Consider the following 24,620-nt stretch of genomic DNA (forward strand, 5'->3'; position numbering starts at 1 on the left):
ACACTCTTTCACCCAGCAAGTTCACACACACAAGATCACCTCCAAGAACTTAAGTAAGGGTAGCCACAGAGACCTGAATATAGGGACATTTATCCATGCATTTCTTAAGAAAAACAAACAAACTTGGAAATACACACAATGAACAACTGCGGCTATATACAGAGAAATATATATGTGACGGCTGTGGAACAACAGTAAATACCAATGCTCGAAGATTAGTGTGTGTGTGCTCGGTCACGTCTGACTCTTTGCCATCCCATGGACTGGAGTCTGCTGGGCTGTTCTGTCCATGAAATCTTCCAGGCAAGAATACTGGGGTGGGTTGCCATTTCCTAAACTTTAACCAAAACATAAAATGAAAGCAACTAAATAAAAAGTCATCTGAAATCTGTCTTATAATTGAAAAAGGAAGGAAAGGAGGGAGGAAGGAACGGAAAATGAGACAAAGAAGGGAAGGAAAGAAAAAAGGAAGGAAGCAGGACTTCCCTAGTGGTCTGGTGGTTAAGAATTCACTTTGCAATGCAGGGGACACGGGTTCGATTCCTGGTTGGGGAACTACGATCCTACATGCTGTGGAGCAACTAGGCGCACACACCACAACTAGAGAATCCTCGCACTGCAAAGAAAAATCCTGCACGCAGCAACTAATGCAGCCAGATACAGAAAGAAGGAAGAAAGGAATGTCAATTCTGGGACCCACTTATTGTCTCTATCATTCAAATGAGTTATTTAATTGATAAGGTTTCTTCAAGTAACAACATTAAATAAATTAAAACTTTTATGAATTATAATGGATTTAAATGTACACCCAAGTGACTTGTATGAAAACACAAATACTATTTCTTCGGAATTTTCTTTATTGATTAGTAAAGTTTTAAACTTAACCTGTCAAGATCACGAGCAATGCACAGAGGATAAATAAGAAACATGTAACAACAGAACACAGCCCAGCTGCACTCAGAGGCAAGAAAGCATTTTGTTTTTACAACTAACAACTCTTCCATTCTTAAGAATGTTCATGAAGCCCACCAACAACCACCCCCCAAGGAGCCCAGCTTTCTTCTCCCTGTCTTCCTGACATCTCAGCCACATGCACCTGTGGGCTTCCCCACAGGGAATCAGTCATGTAGAAAATGGCAGCTCCTACACAGCGGCCTCTGCAACACTTAGTTAAGGAAACTGTGACCAGAGGCTGTTTTCAGAAATTACATCCATCAGACCTTGGCTGTTGCAAAGCCATCGCTGGAGAAAATAACCACTTCAGGAAGTGCCGATGCTCAGCAGTGTCCGCCTCCCCAGACGCTGCCTCACTGACAGTGTGAGGCTCGCCTACACCCGAGCATACGCGCTCACCTCTCAGACTCGGATGTGACCAGAGAATACCCATCCTCAGTGCCCCATTATGGAGTATCTCTAGAACAATACTCATGCCGTAAGAAGTGCTGATGCCACTCAAACATTCCACGAAGCAGGGGCGCTCAGGAGAGTTCCCTGAGAGGACAGACTTTGGTGGCTACAGTTATTCAGAGTAGAATAAGGAAAAGCACATGTTATGAAACTGTCCTCCAAGCCTTTCTGGATTCGTGGGGCCCGGAAGTGAGCAGGTGAAGGTTTCTCCGTTCCCGTTCCAGCCTTTCCTCCCTACCCTCAGCCTCTCCCTTGGCCAACCCAGTGACCTTCCTCTCAGGGTTCTAGCCCTCAGCAAAACTCTACACAAATGTACGAACGGTACAATGGGAGTGGAAGCCCTACACAGCTGGAACGGGTCCACCAGCGAAGCTTATGCTAATCTGCAGACTTGGCACAGCCTTGCTGGCGCACAGCCCCTGGCTGGGAATCTCCCTCCAGCGACATCTGCTCCAGGAGGCACCACCCACGTGCCTGTGCGTCTCCCAGCACAGGCCGAGCTGCCGCTTTCAGCTCTTGCTCGCCAGCTTGGTTACTGCCCACTAGTTCTGACGCTGGTTTTACCTCATTTCCCACCAACTTCTCTGTCCAGGCCACGGGCATGTGCCCTGCCTCCAGGCTTCACCTGGTCTATCTACCCTCTTATGGTATTTCCTATTTCCTCAGAGTCTCTCACCTCTTCTCTGCAGCCCTACTCCTAGCAGAGGCTCTTTTTTCTCAAAAAAAAGCATTCCAAATACTCTTTCCCATCCCCTTCTTTTAGTTGCTTAGTCATGTCTGACTCTTTGTGACCCAGTTGACCATAGTCCTCCCATCTCATTCTTTTAGGAGGCCTTTCTAGAAGGCTCTACGTCCAATTCTTGGACCTCTGGTCTATCATCTTAGAGCATCTTTATTACATCCTTCAGCCCTTCCTTTCTCTATCTCTACGGTAAATAACCATCCTTCTTTGCCTGAAACAGAGGAGCTTCCTGGAATGTGGGACCTTCAATGCTAAAACCAGGACAGTAGTCCTAGGCAAGTTGAGACAGTTGTTCCCTCTATCTCCCTGAACTAAAGTTTCTTTCTGCCTCATAACCCAAAACATCATTTTTTGTTTACAGCATCCCATTTAGCTTCTCACTATGCATTTCGGCAACTAAAGTCAATTTCTAATGATGCCAACAAGTATTTAAAAATACCTAACACTTCGCACTGAGCTTTTAATATCAAGTCAAGTGACAAAGTACACATATTCTTAGAATTCTGAGTTCTTTTCAAAATGCTCACTCAAAAGTTTGTTCTTTTTAACCCCGGCCTCCTTTTCACTGTTCTTTCTATAAAGGCTGTTCCCCTTGCTCGCTCACTGCTTTCATTCTTCTATGCCCTACAGTTTCTCCCCTCTGCACTCTCCTTCTCCCATCTCCATCCTCCATTCGAGTGGTTATTAAAAGATCAAATTAAACCCAAGGTAAGCTGAAGACAAAAAATAATAAATATTGGAACAGAAATCAATGAAATTGAAAACAGAAAACAGAGAAAAATCAATAAAACCAAAAACAGTTCTTTAAAGAGATCAATAAACTGAAAACTCTAGCCAGACTGATCAAGCAAAAAGCAGAGAAAAAAGGACTACAAATATCAGGCAGAGAGAGCAAGTCACTACTGACAATATGAACATGAAAAGGATGACAGGGCGGGAGGCAGGAGTGAGGGTTAGTTGCAAAAGGGCTCACGAGAACTCGGGGGATGGTAGAAATTCGGGGGTGACCTAAAACTGGCCCATGGGGATGGGCTGCACAATTCTGTATTCAAGAATTGTTGCATACAATACTCTTACCAGCTGCTTTAGCTATTATCAAGGTTCTGGGACATTCTAAACTTGATTTTCTGGAAGCTAGAGTGTACCAACTTGCTGGTAATAATTCAAGGAATGCTGCCCTTAAAGGGACCAACAGCAGCCAAACTTCTGTTATGATCCAAAGGGATATTTCCACAAATGATCATTTAGAAAAATTGGCTAGAGAAGCCCAACAACTGGCCTCAGAAAAAGGAAAACAAATCCGGAAATTACATAACTGTTGGTTTGATAAAAAGAGAAAGCTCTGGTTTGGGCAAAACAACAACTCAGTCCTACCAAGACGCTAAAATTCCCACTCCTCACCCCCATACCTGCATTAAACCACTGGTCTACTGACAAATGATGGAGAAGGGAATGGCAACCCACTCCAGTATTATTGCCTGGGGAATTCCATGGACAGCGGAGCCTGGTAGGCTGCAGTCCATGCGGTGGCAAAGAGTTGAACACGACTGAGCGACTACACACAACAACTGACAAATGATAGCCCTCATGCATCAGTACTGGTGGGGAAATTAACAAGGCCACAGAAGGTGTCTCCCTCACCTGTTACACAGTCCAAAGTACAATCCAGGGAAGCCATTCTTATTGCTCCCAGGTATTTTAACCTGTTTAATGAACCATCTGAGGTCTGGCAAATGAATTTTATACATTTACTCCATCTAGTGGATATAAATGTGTTTCACTCACGGCCTGTATGTTTCCCACTGAACCAAAGGCTTCCCCTGCAGAATTCCTCTCAAACTTCATAGTAATTAAGGAATCCATGTTTACTGGCCAGGCACTTCGACAAGTATGTGCTGTCTGTTTGGTTTTACAGCACTTTCATTGTACTTGCCACCCTCGATCATCTTGTTTAGTTAAACACACTAACATCATTATTAAGACTCAATTGGCAAACCTGTAGAGACACTCCAACTATTTTGGCCAAAAGCATTCCATTGATATTTCTAAATCTCAGATCCACCCCTTTGGAACTCATAAACTCGCATCCTTTGGAACAGTCACAGAATGTCCAATACACTTGACTCCTGCTTCTTTTGACCCACAGCTGATAAAAGCAGAGATACTCTAATATTGCAAAGGCCTAACTGGTGCTGTTAAAAGTAACCATGTTTTGGTAGAGCAATCTTTTCACAGTGTGCCCTCAGGAAATGAAGACCTTAAGCATCACACACTGATTACAACCTGGAGATTTCATCTTTTGAAAAAGACACCTCCAGAACTCTCTTCAATCTCACTGGAAAGATACTGCTAACCAACCACTGTGCCACCAAACTCCAAGGAACAGACTCCTGGATTCATGTGACACCCCTGAATAAACTGCGAAGTCTGACTGGAACTGCATGTCACCTGGTGACCTGAAAGCAAAGATTTTCCAGAACTGAAGAAGATAACAACTGATGAGACAGCTTTCTATATACATACAATACGTAAAAATAATCATATAATAAAAAAGAAGAAAAGGGAACTATATAGATATAATATTTCTCTATTGTCTGGAGTTAAGTCAGTATAAATCAAAAGTAGATTCTGATAAGATATGTACAGTGATATACAAACAATTAAATACTATCCAGCCATAGGAAGGAATGGAGTTCTAATACATGCTACACACCATGGAAGACTCTTGAATTATGCTAAGTGAAATAAGCCAGAAACAAAATGACAAATATTGTGTGATTCCACTTATATGAAATACCTAAAAGAGGCAAATTTAAGAAGACAGAAGGTAGATTAGAGAATACCAGGTGCTAGGGAATGAGGAGTTACTGTTAATAGGTGCAGAGTTTCTGTTTGGAGTGATGAAAAAACTGAGGGGATAATGATGATGTCTGCAGCACTGTGAATGTACGATAATCTGTACACCCAAAACAGTTAAGATGGCAAAGCTTGTTATACATATTTTACCACACTTTTTTAAAGAGGCATATAGCAAGCCTGAGGGCAACCACTAAAAAAAGTGAAAAAAATCATTAAAGAAATAAAAAATATCATGCAAGAAAATATTCACTTAATGCAAAAGAAAGCAACAGTAAAAGAATGTAAGAACAAAAAAGAGACGAAACATATAGAAACCAACACCAAAGAAATACATTACAAGAAAGGAAAACTACAGACTAACTAACGTCACTCATGAATATAGATGTAAAGCCCTCAAAAAATATTCACAAATCAAATCCAACAATGTATACATAAAAATAACTATAGGCCATGACCAAGTGGGATTTATTCCAGGTATACAAGGCTAGCCCAATATTCAGAAATCACTTAATATCATCTGCCACATCAACAGGCTAAAGAGAATCTTACTGTTTTACAAATGTATGAAATCACCTCACTGGAGGGGCTGGGGAGAAAAGGTGCTAACCCAAGTAACTGAAAATAAGTGGAATCTCTACGACTAAAGGGAAAGGAACTGTACCTAAGCTCCGGACTTTTAAAGTCTTTTCCCGTGAAGTATGGTCTAACAAGTCAGACACTGCTACATATACACTGAAATTGAATAACTAAGTGACTGGATAGTGTATGGTGGGAGCCAGGTCTCTCACTGTTGGGGTAAAAATTTACAAACAAGCCAGGTGAGGAGCCTAGAATGATCCATGTGGTAATGGATTAGAATATAATATGAACTCACCTTTAGCTTAATATAGATGCTGACGGTTACATGAGAAATATTTCTAGATCTGTACATATGCATGGATTACTATTTACACAAATTTACAAAATTTACAGAAATTTACACAAATTTCTTTGCTCTGCCAGCTGAGAGGATTTAAAAGACATTCCTAGCTGTGGGCAGTTACGTGCCCCCAAAGAGGGCAGGGTATTTCTGTAAATTGGTCAGTAGCAGCAGAGAGCTGCTGGGCTGGAGAAAGGAAAGGCAGGGAAGCACCAGGGACACCTCCGCAACAGAGGGAAACGCTGGAGGGTCGGGAAGAGGTCTCATTAACTGCCTAACAGCAACGCTGCTGATGCTCTAAAAACAGAAGAGAAAAGCCACCAGAAGCCAGTCCACTGGCTTGAAGCGGAAGTGCTAGACAACTGGGATAGAAAGTAAGACCCCTGCAGGCAGACTTTTTAAAGCTGATCTTGGGCACACTTACTTTTCCCATCCCCGGGTGTTCTGAAGGCGCCAGGACCCACAGAATTTAACCTGGGAAGGGGTCTGCATGAAAGCCCGCTGCCACAGCCTTGGTGGAGTGCTGAGAATAGGCCAGCGTGCTAAGAGGAATGAAGTGCATTATGGGCTTAGCCCCAGGAGCCTTAGAAGTCAGTGACCGGGTGTGGTCACTGGACCCATTGTTGAAGAGGCCACGGAAGCTGGCCCCTTCATAGGCCAGAAAAGGACTTTCTGGAAGGGTCTGAATACACCCTTTCAGGGGCTCCTCTGGCTTCACTGTTGACCCCAGAACCCGGAGAGATTACCAGGCCAGGATCTAGGAAATGGGAAGGTGGGATGCACAAGCCAGGTGGCTCCGGGCATGGAACACCAGTGAGTCAGGAAGTACCGCGCAAGCAGATGTAACCAAGGTCCAGAGCAGGAGCCTCTGATTTGGTTTTTGAACCCAACTCTGCCATTCTCTGCTTTGAGTGTCAGTCAGCCTCTGCCAGCCCTGGTTTCCTCATCTTTATAAATGAGTCACCCAGCTTCTTTCCATAGTGATCAGGAAACAATGAGGGAACACATATGCGCATGTGGTTGGCAAACAAGCAAATCTCAACCAGCGGTTCTCAAAGCGTCATCTGAGGACACCTGGGGTGAGGAGGCGGCACCCTGAGAACCTGTGAAAGGGTCTTCGAGGTCTTCCCTTTTCCAACTGGCTTGTGCATGAGCCTGGAAATTTCTAGGTAAACTTTCTCCAAGACAGGTGATATGAGACTCCAACTGTCCTTAATTAAACTGAAGACATTTTAAAAAATATAAAACCACGCCACTTTTCTTTTTTTTTAAATATTTTTCATTAAAGATGCAATCTGCGTTCAATTTAAATGGATTTGTGATTTTAAAATGACGAAACTTTTAAATTAAAAAAAATCAACAGATATAAGCAAAAACTCTTCGAGGTCTTCAATCATTTCTCAGCGAGTAAAGGGGTCCTGAGACCAAACAGTTTGGGAACCGCTGCGTGAACAAACAGGTGGAGGCGAGCCGCCTCCGGGCCCTACGTTCCTGGCTTCCCTGTGTGGGACCGCGAGTTCTGTTTTCTGGGTTTGAGAGGTCGAAAGTTTGTACCCATTTTCCAGACTCAGGCTGCAGCCCTCCCGCACTGAGGCGCCGACACTGCGGGGGGTGGGGGCGACCCCCGCGGGGCGTTGCCGACCTTGGCAAAGGTCGAGCACGCGCGCTCGGGAGGTTCTCGGCGCTCGCGGCCCGCGGGGCTTTCCGCCAGGGGCCGAGGAGGCCGCGCCTGCGCAGCGCCGAGCCGAATCCCGACCCACAACGAGCGCGGCCGAGCGGCGGGGGACTGGGGACCTGCACTCACAGCCTAGGCAGCGCCGCCGCCGTCGCTCCTCGCGCCGCCCTCCTCAGCAATCGCTGCGCCATCTTCCCGACGCGCGCGCCCCGCCCCCGCCCTGTCCGTCTTCACTTTGTCCCGCCCCTCTCCACGCCCCGCCCACTCCCCGCAAGCCACGCCCCCGCCCTCTGAGCTGCCCCCTCGGGCTGTCAGAGCTTCCAGGCTGAGTTCAGTTCAGTCTAATCGCTCAGTCGTGTCCGACTCTTTGCGACCCCGTGAATCGCAGCACGCCAAGCCTCCCTGTCCATCACCAACTCCCGGAGTTCACTCAGACTCGCGTTCATCGAGTCCGTGATGCCAACTAGCCATCTCATCCTCGGTCATCCCCTTCTCCTGCCCCCAATCCCTCCCAGCACCAAAGTCTTTTCCAATGAGTCAACTCTTCACATGAGGTGGCCAAAGTACTCAGTTCAGTCTAATCGCTCAGTCGCGTCCGACTCTTTGCGACCCCGTGGACTGCAGCATGCCAGACCTCCCAGTCCATCACCAGCTCCCGGAGCTTACTCAAACTCATGTCCATTGAGTCGGTGATGCCATCCAACCATCCTGTCCTCTGTCGTCCCTTCTCCCGCCTTCAATCTTTCCCAGCATCAGGGTCTTTTCAAATGAGTCAGTTCTTCGCATCAGGGGGCCAAAGTATTGGAGCTTCAGCTTCAGCATCAGCCCTTCCAATGAATATTCAGGACTGATTTCCTTTAGGAGGGACTGGTTGGATCTCCTTGCAGTCCAAGGGACCCTCAAGAGTCTTCCCTTGTGGCTCAGCTGGTAAAGAATCCGCCTGCAATGTGGGAGACCTGGGTTCAATCCCTGGGTTGGAAAGATCCCCTGGAGGAGGGAAAGGCTACCCACTCCAGTATTCTGGCCTGGAGAATTCCATGAACTATATAGTCCATGGGGTCGCAAAGAGTCTGACACTACTGAGCGACTTTCACTTCACTTCACTTCAGGTTCCAGGCTGAAACGCGAAGCAAAGTCTAAAGGAGGGGTGAGGGGTTCCTTCTTGAGCGGGTCTTTGGGTGATTGAATCCAACCCTGCCCACGCTTCTGGGTTTTTAGGGTGGCTTTTGAGAGACCTTGCATATTCCCAGCCCAACATAGCCAGATTTTCAAGGGATTTCTTTGTTGGTTTTGTTTAAATATTACCTAACAAAGTTTGTGAGCCTCACCTTGTGCGTGCCTTGGTTAACAGTTAATCCTTTATGGAGCATTTATGCCTGTAATAGGGTCAGAATAGCTACTGCTGGCAGTTTTCTGGGCCAGGGAAATGCTTGTTGAAGACACGGGGCAGCACACACCACCCTTCACTCCGACTCCTTCCTGCCAGATAGCAAATACAACTCTAGCTTCACAGTCAGGAGAATACGAAGGTATTGAACGGCTTACCAGCTGTGTGACTTTGGGCAAATTACTTAACCTCACCCTGCTTCAGTTTCCTCCTGTAAAAAGGAAATACAAATAGTACTCACCTCATAAGGTAATTATAAGGTATTATAAGGATATGTTGCATTAGTGTATATAAAGAGCTTAAAACCTCTTCTGGCTCAGAGCACATGCTCAGTAATGTTAACTACTTATTATCATCACACCAATTCCTTTCTTAACACTCCTTAGTGACATCTGATGAGAAGTGTTAAAAAACAAATGAAGACCCACCTTGAAAATTCTGAGTAGACAAACAAAGTTTCACTGTACAAAGCCTAATTTGACTTATTTTGCAAGACAACTTGACCTAGGTTATTTCTTGCTTATGCCTCTGGAAATCACAAGCAAAACTTGAACTACTTCCCAAGGCTGATATGAGGTAACCGCTGCTCAATTCCTTATCATTGAAGAAAAGTCGAATACCATAAATATCATAACTGATCACTGTGAAGAATAAACAGTCACTACTTTCTCACTAAATGAGCTGCTTGGTCTCATTCCATGCTTTGGTTTGAGTGCTTCCAGTTTGCAAGACGTCTTTTCGGTCTGTCCACAATAAACTTTCACCAATTACTACCTCGGGCATCCGTTGGTTTTACTTCTGTTACTTATCAACTTTTGACAGTGTTTAGAATAAAACCCCAGTTCTTCACTGTGACTCTGAAGCCCGTACTCTAATTTGGCCCCTGCCTGTCTCTTCAACTTCGTCTCAGCCCCACCTATCTTCTTTCTGTGGGATTTTTTGGGAGGAGGGATTTGTTTTTGTTTTTTTTTTTTTGGGGGGGGGTCAAGCCCCACAGCATGTAGAGACCTAGTTCCCTGACCAGAGATGGAACCTGTACCCTCTGCTTTGGAAGCTTGCAGTCTTAACCACGGGACCACCAGGGAAGTTTTTTGTTTTTTTTAACATGATAAGCTCTCTCCCACTTCAGGGCACATGCTGTTTCTTATCCCCAGAAGTCTTATGGCTAGACTGTCGCATACCCTACCTGCCACCTGCTCGAAGAGCCTGAGCCGACAACCCGCACTAGAGCATCCTCCTGGTCTGTTTCACTGGCACAGCCACCTGAGCGTCTCCATCACAGCCCGCATCACAGCGTTTCTTTACCAACTTGTGAGTTTACTTTCTTACTCTTGCCCTTCCTCCCGTGGTTCTCAAGGTGGGAGGGAGTATGCCCATAGTCGGATGGGTTTGGGAGTGTGTGGTTGTCATTTAGAAAGTAGGGCTAGGGGATGTTTGGACTTTCCCACTCACAGAAAGGCTGCTAGTGATCTGCTCTAGAAACACTGTCTATAGAAATAGAATGTGACCTCTTTAAGAGCAGGGACCCAGTGTATCTTGTCATTGCTGTGTGCCCCCAGCACGAGGCCCAGTGACTTGCCACCTGTGGGTATTTAATAAATATAAGATGAAAATGTTCCTCTGGCCTCATTATAATTCTGAGAACTGCCATGTGAGTTGTTATCCTTACTAAAAATGCCCCAGACCTTATGAATTTTTTAGGTAAAATACAACCACCAGTGACTCTTTTGCTGATTCCAATTTCTTTCAAATTCTGCTTGAAGAAATTATAGCTATGCCCATTCTAACCAGGACTACTGTGGTTTTATTGAACTCTTGTGAGATTACTAACTTGTGGGTTTTAAGGATTGTTTCCCTGGTAGCTCAGACGGTAAAGCGTCTGCCTACAATGTGGGAGACCCGGGGTTCGATCCCTGGGTCAGGAAGATCCCCTGGAGAAGGAAATGGCAACCCACTCCAGGACTCTTGCCTGGAAAATCTCATGGACTGAGGAGCCTGGTAGGCTACAGTCCATGGGGTCACTAAGAGTTGGACACGACTGAGCAACTTCACTTCACTTCCTAATGTTGGTAGACTTTATTAACTTCATCTACCTCGTATACGGATTCCTGGAGGAAACTATTTTTCCAGATATAATAGAGAAAGGGATAGAGTTCTTTTCCTGGAGCTAGTCAAATCTGTCTTTACTCAAGCCTCCAAAACTGAAAGAAAAAGAAAATTGTGTTTGCTCCAAGGGCACTAAAAAAATTAAATTTAGCAGGTTGAATAATTCTGTGAGACCTTGTTGAGTTAAGCAATCTGGTGAGATAAGAAGGAAGGCTAACAGAAGCATCACAACTCCAGCGCACACTGGGCTTGCAGGTGACGAGGGTGGGTACCAGAATAACCAATCAACGATGATCACTGTTGAAGCTGAGAAATGGGTACATGGGTGGGAGTGGGGTTTATTATGTGTTCCTCAATTTACATATGTTTAAAAATATTCGTAACAAAAAATTAAAAATCAATTCAAATAATGCCTTGCATAGAAAGAGCCAGATGCAAATTTATCCAAAGCCAGTTAACCTCAGGGCCGCTGACTTGCACTGGTCCCCTCCAAGTGCCCACCAGGGCACAAGGGCATTTGTTTTTGTAAACTGTACCAAAGTAAGATATTTTAACTACCGTTGGTTAAGATACTTTCTTCGTCTACTCCAACTGTACCTCTCTCAGATTTCCTTGATGTTGGATGGCGTTGGAACAGCTGCATGTATTTTGGGAGTCCAGCTAAGGAAAAGCTGAGCTGAGACATATTTGGCTTAGATTTAATAGAATACGTTTCTGTGATTTGCAGTCACTTCCATGTTTAATTATGAGCAGTTCTGGTTTAAGAATGGCTTTCAGGAGTTCTGCTGCCCACTGTACTGACTTGTGTGTATAAAGATGCAAAGGTCAGAGGTCATATCCCAATAAGAACATGCCCCTTGGGCACCTGGCCCCAGCAGTGCGTGCGTAGTAAAAGAGAAACAGAATTTGGAGGGCATGGAGCCAGAGACCATCCGTGGAAAATTCTTCCAGTCACCAGAAATGTAAATTGTCGAGAGAGGGTTTGGTCCTTATCTCCATCTGGCCAATATGGAAGCTCTCTCCTGTGTGGAATACACTGTAATAGCATCGTGATGGCTTTCATAGTGTTGGCTCAGCTTGGCTGGGACCACTTCTCCCAGAATTTCCTTGCCTGTGGGATACCAGGTTGGGGTTGTTCCCAAGAGACATTCGCATGAGCTCTGGAAGGTGGAGGTGAAGCCCCAGGTCCTGTAGGCTCACCCTGTTGACATCGGGCAGTCAGTGTTTATTTCCTCTCTTTTGAGACTATCTACAGATTCCTGAGTGTTCATCGGAAGGACTGATGTTGAAGCTGAAGCCCCGATACTCTGGCCACCTGATGCAAAGAGCTGACTCATTTGAAAAGACCCTCATGCTGGGAAAGATTGAAGGCGGGAGGCAAAGGGGATGACAGGATGAGATGGCTGGATGGCATCACCAACTCAATGGACATGAGTTTGGGTGAACTCCAGGAGTTGGTGATGGACAGGGAGGCCTGGTGTGCTGTGGTTCATGGGGTCGCAAAGAGGAGGACACCACTGAGCAACTGAACTGAACTGAACAGATCTCATGACTTTACCTTCAAATCCAACTCATTCTTTTCCAGCTCAGACAAACATTTATTGACATGATTCCTGATCTCATAGTTCAGGCATGAGCTACAACATGGATGGAGCTTGAGGACATTATGCTAAATTAAATAAGCCAGTCAAAAAAGGACAGGTACTATACACGATTTCACTTATATGAAGTTCCCCAGAGTAGTCAAATTCATAGAGACAGAAAGAGAATGGGGGCTGCCAGGGCCTGGAGGGAAGGGAAATAGGGAGCTAGTGTCTGATGGGTACAGAGTTCAGAAAGATGAAGTCTTTCTGAAAGATGAACAGAGGTCTAGGGGTGGATGGTGATGGGTCCACAGCAGTGTGAGTGTACTTAACGCCAGTGAGCTGTACATGTAATACGGTTAAAATGGTGAATTTTATGAAGTTCATATTTTTCCAAATAAGAAAAAAGATTTCATTAACCTATTTTTAAAGTATAACTGATTTACAATGTTATATAGTTTCAGATGTATAACATAGTAATTCAATATTTTTATATATTACCTGCCATTTAAAGTCATTCATATCCATGAGTCTGTTTTCTTATACTCATTCATGTTTTATTTTTTAGATTCCATATATAAGTGAAAACATCCAGTATTTACTTGTCTTTCTCTATCTGACTTACTTCACAAAGCATAATACCCTCCAGTCCATCTATGTTTTTGCAAATAGCAGTTTTTAAATTCCTTTTTTGTAGCTGAGTAATATTCCATGGTATGTGTTCACTACATCTTCTTTATCCAGTCATCTGTTAATGGACACTGAGGTTGGGTCCACTTCTTGGCTATTGTGAATAACGCCGCTATGAGCATCCATGTGCACATATCTTTTCTAATTAGTGTTTCATTTTCTTTGGATAAATGCCCAGGAGTAGAATAGTTGGATCATATGGTAGTTCTGTTTTTAATTCTTTAAAAAGAACAAACGATTTTAAAAAGCAGCAAGAAAGGGGCAGCCAGGTAAGTGGGAAAAACAGGTGAGCTCTGAGTCTGCTGGTGCATGTGGGACGGGGAATATGGAAATAGAAAAGATGCTGCAATTCCTTCTGTGTGAGAGGGCCAGGGAAACCAGGAGGCTCTGCAGAGAAGGGATAAAACTGGACCTGGGGAGTGAGCCTGAGACGTTAGAGGAAGACCGGAGCAAGCAGAGAGGGCTGCTCCAGACTAAACCACAGGAACACCCAAGTCTCAAGCAACGCTGCCCTCCAACACAAGGGTCTCCTGAATGGAAACAGGGTACATTGTCACCACTTGGTCTTTTTGTTTTTCTTCTGACAGCAGAGAATGCAGGATCCTAGGTCCCCTGACAAGGGATCGAACCCTGGTTCCCTGCGTTGGAAGGGCAGAGTCTTAACCACTGGACTGCCGGGGAAGTCCCACCATTTGGTCTTAATAATTGTCATGAAACTCGAATAACTCTCACTGTTAATCTTCGAGGTACTGAATTTTTGTATTGGCTCAGCTACACTTTTGGAAAACAGTCACACCCCAGGAGATATTGAATAACAATAATAATCAACCCATGGTTTACAGTAATCATTTCAAGCTTGAATAACTTAAATAACCACTTACAGCAGTGCCGATTAGGAAAATGAAGCTGCATTATTCCTTTGTTACAAACACCAAAGGCTCTTTATCATAATCCATTTTCCCCTTCCTTTGGGTGTCTGGCCCATGTAGGTTATTTTCACCAAAGTTGCGTCTCAAAGGCTGGAGGCCAGTGTCACTGATTCAAGACTTCAGAATGTTGCACTTAGAAAGAAGCATATTAGAAGTTCTGTAGAATAATTTTTCAACAGTGGCATGGATAGAACTACACTCTGAAACCATCCAGGCCTCCCGCTGCTCTAATACAAAACCCTCCCAGCCTTACCTCCTGGCAGGCGCTGCCTTTGATAACGTGATGACTGTGTCTGGCTTTCTTGGGGAGAGAGGAGACTGTCTGTCAAATTTAGGCCAAATGCAAACTAACTAGAGACCACATTGTGGACTTTCTGAGCCTCAGCTTTCTCTTTATAAGGTGGGGGAAGTTAGGCTTAGCTGACCTCTAAAATTCCTTCTGGCTCCCAAATACTGATTGTGTAACTAAGGTTCTTTTCGAATCTCAGCCTCTGAAACTGTGCTGCAGCGCCCCCTAGTGTCTCAGGCAGATGGTTTCCCAACCCCCACCACCCCCGCCTCCCCCACCCCCACCTCTCCAACCTCCTACACTCTCCCTCTGGGACTCTCTCTGGGGCCCTTCCCCTGATTCACTTCCTTTTTTCCAAAGCCCTTTGTTGTTGTTTAGTCTCATCCTAGGGGAAAAAGTGCAGGGGAAAAAGTGAAAGTGAAAGTCACTCAGTCGTGTCCGACTCTTTGTCCATGAAATTCTCCAGGCCAGAACACTGGAGTGGGCTCTTCCCTTCTCCAGGGGATCTTCCCAACCCAGGGATCAAACCTAGGTCTCCCGCATTGCAGGAGGATTCTATCAGAGAAGCCCTCATCCTCAGGGACTGGAATGCAAAAGTAGGAAGTCAGTTAACTTGCATTAACAGGCAAGTTTGGGCTTGGAGTACAAAATGAAGCAGGGCAAAGGTTAACAGACTTTTGCCAAAGCACTTCTAAATAACTAGATATTATTTGCGATGCTTCTGTTGAATGTAAGCCCTGTGAGAACAGAGATTTTTGCCTGTTTTGTTCACTGATGTATACCAAGCCCCCGGAACACAGCCTGGCATCTGACAGACGTTTAGAAATCATTTGTCAAACTGGAAGTTTCAATCTTGAGGTATCCTCTGCCAAGATTTTTATCCTTTGCTTAGTTTTCCCTGTTGCTTTTTTTTTTTTTTTCCAATTGGAGGATAATTGCTTTACAATATTGTGTTGGCTTCTGCCATGCATCAACACGAATCAGCCACAGGTACGCACATATCTCCTTCTTCCTGGATGCCCCCCCAACCTCTCACCCCATCCCACCCCTCCAGGGGGTCACAGGGCACTGGGTTGAACTCCCCTTGACACACAGCAAATTCCCACGGGCTATCTATTTTACACATGGTGATGTGTATGTTTCCATACTATTCTCTCCATTCGTCCCACCCTCTCCTTCCCCTCCTGTATCCACAAGTCTCCTCTCTGTGGCTGCTTCTTCATTAATGCCCTGCAAATAGCTTCATCAGTACCATCTCTCTAGATTCCATACTCATGCATCAATATGCATGTCTTTCTCTTTCCGACTTGCTTCGCTCTGTATAACAGGCTCTGGCTTCACCCACCTCACAATGAATACTGGAGAGGATGTGCAGATAAGGGAACCCCTGTCACTTTAATTCACTTTTTATATTAAGGATTATCTTAATATATAATTCTTAATATATATTATATAGAATAATATATAATTATCATAGTATATAATTATCTTAATATATATGCTGTTTCTTCGTTTTTAATTTTGAAAAACTTTTTATATTTTGGACTCACCTCACAGCACACAAGTTCTTAGTTCCTTGATCAGAGATCAAACTCTTGCCTCATGCATTGGAAGCATGGAGTCTTAACCATCGGACCGCCAGGGAAGTCCCCAGTTTCTTTTTTTTCTTAATTGCCTGTGCTGTGGGCTGCATAATAGCCCCCACGATGTCTGCATGCTTATTTCCAGAACCTGTGAATATGTTACTTTGCAAATGTGATGAAATTAAGGATCTTGAGATGGGGTGATTATTCTGGATTGTGTGGTAATCACACGGTCCTTGGGACAGAGAAGCAAGAGGATCAGGGTCAGAACAAGATACGACATAGACTCAAGTTCAGAGGGATGAGGGGCCCAAGGCGAGGAATGCAGGCATCTTCCAGAGACTGGAGAAGGCAAGGAAACGGCTTCTCCTCTCCAGCTGCCAGGAGGAACACAGTTTTGCTGACGCCTCAGTTTTATCCCCATGAGAGCTATTTTGGACTTGTTACCTCCAGAACTGTAAGATAATAAAGCTGTGTTGTTTTAAGGCACCAAGGTTGTGGTCATTTAGTACAGCAGCAGGAAGAAGCGAATACATCCAGTAAAAATAAAACCGGCCCAAGCACACTGCTTCATACAAACCAGCCAATTTCAAGCCCAAAGTGGCACAGTTGGTTCAGATGACCGCAAATATCTCTATCAGTGTCAGACAGAATCATCAAACTCTCGCTCTGGCCAGAACCTCCTTGACGGAAAGTTCCTAAAGAGAGCAGCTTCAGTACTTTTTCAAGCCAGAATTTTGGGATCTTTTCTCTGTATGTCATTTGAAAAGGATTCTCCACTCCTGAACTGTTTAAATTGAGACCCAAGGCCTGAAGTCACATTATACACTTACTTGCTTATTGCCTGGCGTTACTGTCATTCATTTGCTGCCTTCCATTAGAATGTAAGCCCCGTGGGGGTGGAACCTGAGTTTGCTTTGTTTTCCACTGTGTGTTCAATGCCTCAAATGATGCTGAGACCCAGTAGATGCTAAATAAATGTTGAGTGAATAGCTGGGAAGTTGACTTGCTAAGGAGAGGTCAGAAATCCTTCAGCACCACTTTGTCCTACCTCTGAGAGAAGACAAATAGCCGTTCAAATGCAGCTGAAAATGATGAGATTCAAGGGGGGAGGGCAAATGCGGTGCGTGCTCAGTCATGACCGACTCTTCGGACCCCATGGACTGCAGCCCACCAGGCTCCTCTGTCCGTGAAATTTTTCAGGCAAGAATAGTGGAGTGGGTTGCCATCCCCTCCCTCCAGGACATCCTCCCGGCCCAGGGATCAAACCTGCGTCTCTTGCATCTCCTGCATTAGCAGGTGGATTCTTTACCACTGAGCCACCTGGCCAGGTTGTTAGTTTTGAGTGATGAGAGGAAATGAAGGAGTCACGTAAGGATAAGAGTGAGAATGGAGGAGGCACGGAAGTTATAGCCAGGCTTTGAAATGACTCCTTGCCCGACTCTTCACAAATTACACGTTTAGGAAATAAATAGGACGTTTGTTACCTGTAAAAATGTACTACGTCCAGCAATCCCACTTGTGTCATGGAATAGCTGATTGCTGTTGTTCAGTCACTCAGGCCTGTTCGACTTTTTGTGACCCCATGGACTACAGTATGCCAGGCTTCCCTGTCCTTCACTGTCTCCCTGAGTTTGCTCAAATTCATTTGCGTCGAGTCGGTGATGCCATCCAGCCATCTCATCCTGTCGTCCCCTTCTCCTCCTGCCTTCAATCTTTCCCAGCATCAGGATCTTTTCCAATGAGTTGGCTCTTCACATCAGGTGACCAAAGTATTGGAGCTTCAGCTTCAGCCGAAAACGAATTCAAAAAACTATATGCACCGCAGTGTTCCTGCAGCACTGTATACGATGGCCAAGACGTGGAAGTAAGCTAAATGTCCCTCGGCAGAGGCACGGGTGAAAGTGCGGTGCATGTGTGCAATGGACCACAACTCGGGCGTGAAAAGAATGACAGAATGCCATTTGCCACAATGGGGATGGACCTAGAGATTATCAAACTAAGTGAAGGAAGTCAGACAGAGAAAAACCAAAATCATATCTTGCTTACATATGAAATCTAAAAAAATGATAGAAATGAACTTGCTTACAAAACAGAAATAGACCCACAGATGTAGAAAACAAACCTATGGTCACCAAAAAAGGGACTTGTGGTTACCAAAGGGCTTTCCTGATAGCTCCGTTGGTGGCGAATCCGCCTGCAGTGCAGGAGACTCTGGTTCGATTCCTGGGTCGGGAAGATCCCCTGGAGAAGGGAAAGGCTACCCACTCCCGTATTCTGGCCTGGAGAATCCCATGGACTCTATAGTCCTTGGGGTCGCAAACAGTTGGACAGGACTGAGCGACTTTCACTTTCACAAAAAGGGAATGGTGGGGGGATAAATTAGGAGTTTGAGATTAACATACACACATTATTATATATATATATATATATATATAAAACCAAAAGGGACCTACCATATAGCAGGGAACTATATGGTAGGTATGGAACTATATGGAACAATATTTCATAATAACCAATAAGGGAAGATTATCTGAAAAAGAATATGTGTGTGTATGTATGTATAACTGAATCACTTTGCTGTATACCTGAAACTAACATATTATAAACCAACTATACTTCAATTTTTAAAAATCTATTAGAAAATCTTTTAGAAATCTATTAGAAATATATTAAATTAACTTAATAATAAGTTAATTTATTAACAAAATAATAAGTTAATTTATTAACAAAATAATAAGTTAATTTATTAACAAAATAATAAGTTAATTTATTAACTTATGGTGCTAAGGAAAGCGGCCCCTGTCTTGGCTACTACTAGGTAGCCCTATGAAAGGTAAATAGTAATAACTTGTGAAGGAACTAATGTGCGTGGTTATTCATCGTATCATGATTTGTTATTGCAAAATATTAGGGAAAAATCTAAATGTTTCATCATGGGGCCAATTTTTTAAAGTACGTACATGAAACAATAGAAAAGTATGCAATCATAAAAAGAATTTCCTTAACAGTTTATGTCCTTATTCTTTTTACTAATTTCTGAATGTAGTAATACAGAAGCAGTTTCATTACAATAGAATGCATTGCAAGGGAAAAAAAGACACGGCACAGAACAATTGTATTATATTCTATCTTTTGTGTAAAAAGAAGACAAATAAAAATATGGTTCACACTTTATTAATTTTTAAATTTGTTTTATTTTGGGCTGTGCTGTGTCTTCGTTGCTATGTGAGGCCTTGCTCCTGTTGCAGCAGGTTGGGGCAGCTCTCTAGCTGCAGTGTACAGGCTTCTCATTGTGAGGGCTTCTCCTGGTGCAGAGCCTGAGCTGTATTTTCATAAATGAAAACCACTTGTAGTATTTAATCAGTACTATATGTCTTTTTGCAGAAATAAAATGCTGCTTAGAGATTCTCTTTAAATATTTCTTATTTTTGTGCTTAAACATTTTTTCTGTTGATCTATGGAATGTTCTGTACAGAGTTGCATTGTTGTACTGTTGGGCTAGGCCGTTTTTTTCAAAATCTGGAGTTATCCAAGTATCTTTGACCATGTTAAAAAAAATAGTATTTTTTGTTATTAAAATTTTGACTGCATAATTAAGAAAAAAACTCTGAAGGGAAAAATGTGTGTGTGTGTGTTAGTCACTCAGTCGTGTTTGACTTTTTGCAGCCCTTGGTGGACCGCAGCCCACCAGGCTCCTCTGTCCATGGAATTCTCCAGGCAAGAATACTAGAGTGGGTTGCCATGCCCTCCTCTAGGGGATCTTCCCAACACAGGGATGGAACCTGGGTCTCCTGTGTGCAGACAGATTCTTTACCATCTGAGCCACCAGGGAAGCTCGAAAGGAAAAATAATGCTTCTAAATGATAGGGGTCACCTGTTGGAGGAAGCAGGGACGAGGCACATGCAGATGGCGATGGGGAAGGTTTCCACCGTATCCCTTTGGAAATTTTAAAACTTTTGAACCATTTACATGTATTATTTATTCAAAACATTAAATTTAAATCATATGAACAATAAGTCAAAAAGAAGAAGAGAAGCCACAGTCTTACCCTCCTAGACCCAGGTCCCTAACGCAGCGTGACACAGAGACCCTGCACCATGGTTGCCTGTGGACAGTGGGGTACCATACGCATGCTGGCGTCTCCATGGCCACAGAGCTCTGGGTCTGTTTCATATACCATACTGGCTTGAAAACTCCCCAAGTCCCAGCCTCTGATTCCCAGACTCAGGGTCCAGCGACTTGCACAGTTGACAGAGTCTTCCCAGCCTCTGTGGACAGGAGACTTGATAAAATGTGTAACATTGAACCCTATGATGAAAGCTGGTTGGTTAAGACCCTCTGGCTTTTGTGGAATAATCTTTAATGCACCAGACAAGAAGACTGCTAACCAGCCTTATTACTGACAATGTCCTCCCGTCCCTGGTAGGGCAGGCAGACGATTTGAGGATTATCCAGGCTCTGACAAATCCCCTGGGCCCTGACAATCTCGTTTACAAAAGAATCAGATCTGTTTATTGCTGATAATAAATGGTATGCCCTAAGGTTTGCTTGTAAGTAACATGTGAGTCGCTTTTTTTTCTCTTTTAGCAATAGGAACCAAACTTAGATTCATCCTGATAAACTGGGCATTTGGGATTTTATGTGATGTAATTTCTCTGAATGATTTCTTAATCCCCCTTTTCTAAACCTTTACTCCCCAGCTCGTGATGACATAAACAGCCTTGATTCACAGCAAAAATGGTCCATCTAACAAAAGAGCCTATTCCTGAGGCTAACATTCACTGGTTATGGCGCTTTATTTTTATTTGTTGCTCTAAGAATTATTTAAAACAAAAGGACAAAGCACATCTTGAACTTATATGTCTGATAAGCTGAGCTTTCTGAATGCAAAGACCATATCCTCATTCGTCTCTGTATTCCTTGCAATAGGCATAGTAGCTCACACACTGTAGATTCTAAAAACCAGTTGTGAGATTGCCTTGTTCATAAACTACTATCATTTCTTCAGTGACGTGTTCTCTGGTATTTAAATGTTAGCGAACTACATTTAGAAACCCAAATAATGAATAATTTACAGTAGCTCTGTACTTCCTCTTGATTTCTGAGAAATAAAATGCCCTGCAGAATTCTAACCTATGCATATTATGAGTATTTAATCTTATTCATAACATCTCATTGAACGTGGCTATTTTTTCAAGTACTGCTGCATAAGGAAAATCTCCAAGCATAAGTTAATATCTCCCTTCAGTTCAGTTCAGTTAAGTCACTCAGTCGTGTCCGACTCTTTGCGACCCCATGAATCGCAGCACGCCAGGCCTCCCTGTCCATCACCATCTCCCGGAGTTCACTCAGACTCGCGTCCATCAAGTCCGTGATGCCATCCAGCCATCTCATCTTCTGTTGTCCCCTTCTCCTCCTGCCCCCAATCCCTCCCAGCATCAGAGTCTTTTCCAATGAGTCAACTCTTCGCATGAGGTGGCCAAAGTACTGGAGTTTCAGCTTTAGCATCATTCCTTCCAAAGAAATCCCAGGGTTGATCTCCTCAGAATGGACTGGTTGGATCTCCTTGCAGTCCAAGGGACTTTCAAGAGTCTTCTCCAACACCACAGTTCAAAAGCATCAACTCTTCGGCACTCAGCCTTCTTCACAGTCCAACTCTCACATCCATACATGACTACTGGAAAAACCATAGCCTTGACTAGACGGACCTTAGTCGGCAAAGTAATGTCTCTTCTTTTGAATATGCTATCTAGGTTGGTCATAACTTTTCTTCCAAGGAGTAAGCGTCTTTTAATTTCATGGCTGAAATCACCATCTGCAGTGATTTTGCAGCCCCAAAAAATTAAGCCTGACACTGTTTCCACTGTTTCCCCATCTATTTCCCATGGAGTGATGGAACCGGATGCCATGATCTTCATTTTCTGAATGTTGAGCTTTAAGCCAACTTTTTCACTCTCCTCTTTCACTTTCATCAAGAGGCTTTTTAGCTCCTCTTCACTTTCTGCCATGAGGGTGGTGTCATCTGCATATCTGAGGTTATTGATATTTCTCCCAGCAATCTTGATTCCAGCTTGTGTTTCTTCCAGTCCAGCGTTTCTCATGATGTACTCTGCATAGAAGTTAAATAAGCAGGGTGACAATACACAGCCTTGACGTACTCCTTTTCCTATTTGGAACCACTCTGTTTTTCCATAATATTAATCTGTGTGACTCTGGTCTTCTGACTATTTTCCTCTAAGTTGCTCCTGAAACTGATGCAAAAGCCTGGACTTGGAGGGAACTCTGGGCTCCTATATTTCTTTTGTGGAGAGGTGGGGGAAGGGGGAACTTACTCTTCTGTATTTTGTACACTAGTCTAGGGATTAATGAGGACCTGTCTGGTGAAGAAACAATCATTGGTACCCCAATTCATCCTCTTCCATGTATAATATTCCTCATTCTAGTTTTCTGCCTAATGAAGCAATACAGCTAGCCGGATGATTTCCAGCGTTCAAAATCAAGGCTTCTTCTGAAGTTTTCGTCACTAGTTTTCTCCAATTTAGAGGAGTTTTAGGATTCCAGAGGTTGAAAAGGCCCAACTGTTACATGTCTCTCTCCCTTTTTAAAAACAGTTTTATTTATCTCTATGTGGCTGTGCTGGTCTTCACTGCCACACCGGCTTTTCTCTAGCTGTGATGAGCCGGGGCTGTTCTTTGTTGCAGTGCACATGCTTCTCATTGCAGTGACGTCTCCTGTGGAGCAGGGCTCTGGGGCGTGCAGACTTCAGTGCTTCTAGCTCCCAGGCTCCAGAGCACAGGCTCAACGCTTGTGGCGCACGGCCTTAGCTGCTCCCTGGCACGTGGGATCTTCCCAGACCAGGGATCAAACCCGTATCTCCTGCATTGGCAGGCGGATTCTTTACCACTGAGCCACCAGGGAAGCCCATCTCTCTCTTTTAAAATCCCATTTAGTATTCAATATATATTCATTATAGACTGATTGTAATATATGGAAATAAATCAATGGGGGCATGGGGAGAAAGTTAACATTCAAAGATAATTATGAATATTCTGATGGTTTCCTTATAGATAGATTCTTAAGCATTTTTCTATTGTATGTGTGTATTTTTCTCTCTCTCCATAGATGGATAGATGATTCACACGCACACACACACACACACACACACACACACATATTTCTATGGGGTTGCAAAGGGTTGGACACGACTGAGCAACTGAACAACAACACTCTTAACAAATACAACACATATACATACTGCTTTAAAACTTGTTTTCTTTGCTCTCAATAAATTACTAAAACATATACTTAAGGTTATATTGTAACACTCCAACACACATAGAAATATTCATATATTTTCTTCTGCGGAAGTAAAAAGAAATAAAATACATATGTAAAAATACTGAAAACAAATCTAGTGAAGAGTCCTATGTAAGCCATGAAAATGAGTTCAAAATATTAGGAAATTAGTTTCTTCTAATTCAAATATTTTCTTTACTTTGGTTAACTTTGGAAAATATTTTTCGCACCATAAACTTTTTGTAGGAACACAGCTAGGAGATTCTCCTATTGTCATGTAATCCTAAGCTTAAAGTTGGCAAAGTCTAGTTTTTCTTCTTCTTTTTCTTCTTCTTTTTTTATTTTAAGCCTTTTAATTTAACTTATTGACCCCAGTATTTTTGCTACATCCATTGCTAGGATCAAATCGTTATACTTTTCAAAAGCATTCCTTTAACCTGAGGTCAAACAAATGTGAAATATGAGGAAGTTATAAATAGACTGAAATCTAGAACAACCATAACCCTGATATCTAAATTTTTATATCTTTGAAGTACACTGAATACAGTAAGAATGCAGACTTTTTCTTTTCCAGCCAGAGAAACCACACACACAAAAAAAAGAATAAAAAAATGGTCTCTTTCTCATTTCTGTAGTCAACCTCTCAATCCAAAAAAAGAAAGTGGGGGAGGATTTAAGTCAAGCCAACAAAAATAAACTGTTGCCACTGTTTATTGAGAAAATAATTCCTTGAGATTTTGTTTTTCCCTAAAGAACTACATAAAAACAATCATAAAGAAGATCTCTGGCTTAGTTTATTTCCTAGAGGAAAAAAATTGTTTATTTTGTAAAGCCTACCAATAACGAGTAGACCCATAAAATACCCCTCTTTTTTGTGTGTGGTGGGAAAGAAGCAGGGGGCAGGCTAAGTTTGGCCTGCAGTGTGAATATAGTTTGCTGTCTGGAATTGCCCAATCTTGTCTGGCTTCTATAAGATTCCCAAGGTCCATGAAACATGTCCCAGATGAAGAGCCCAAAGGGTATTGGATGGATGATTGGAGGGAGACCAGACAATGGGAGACTCTGAAATCCAGATGGTAGAGTCTAGAGTGGACTCTGCGGTAGATTGGGTTAATGACTCCAGGTCTCCCCTTTTCTCTGCATCCACACCC

General features: G+C 43.4%; 1 protein-coding gene across 5 annotated transcripts in view; it reads right to left on the reverse strand.

The window, feature by feature from the left end:
• CLYBL (citrate lyase beta like) overlaps positions 1 to 7,823 on the reverse strand; it is a 233,645-nt gene extending 225,822 nt beyond the window's left edge. For all 5 annotated transcript variants that reach the window (XR_001918925.1, XM_018056399.1, XM_018056397.1 and 2 more), the window contains exon 1: positions 7,732 to 7,823. Coding sequence is in view for 4 of the 5 variants with exons in the window: in XM_018056399.1 (XP_017911888.1) it covers positions 7,732 to 7,793 (62 nt within the window). In the remaining variant the exon portion in view is untranslated. The remainder of the gene's footprint in view (positions 1 to 7,731) is intronic.

The sequence above is a fragment of the Capra hircus genome, chromosome 12, assembly GCF_001704415.2.
Source record: "Capra hircus breed San Clemente chromosome 12, ASM170441v1, whole genome shotgun sequence".
Taxonomy (NCBI): domain Eukaryota; kingdom Metazoa; phylum Chordata; class Mammalia; order Artiodactyla; family Bovidae; genus Capra; species Capra hircus.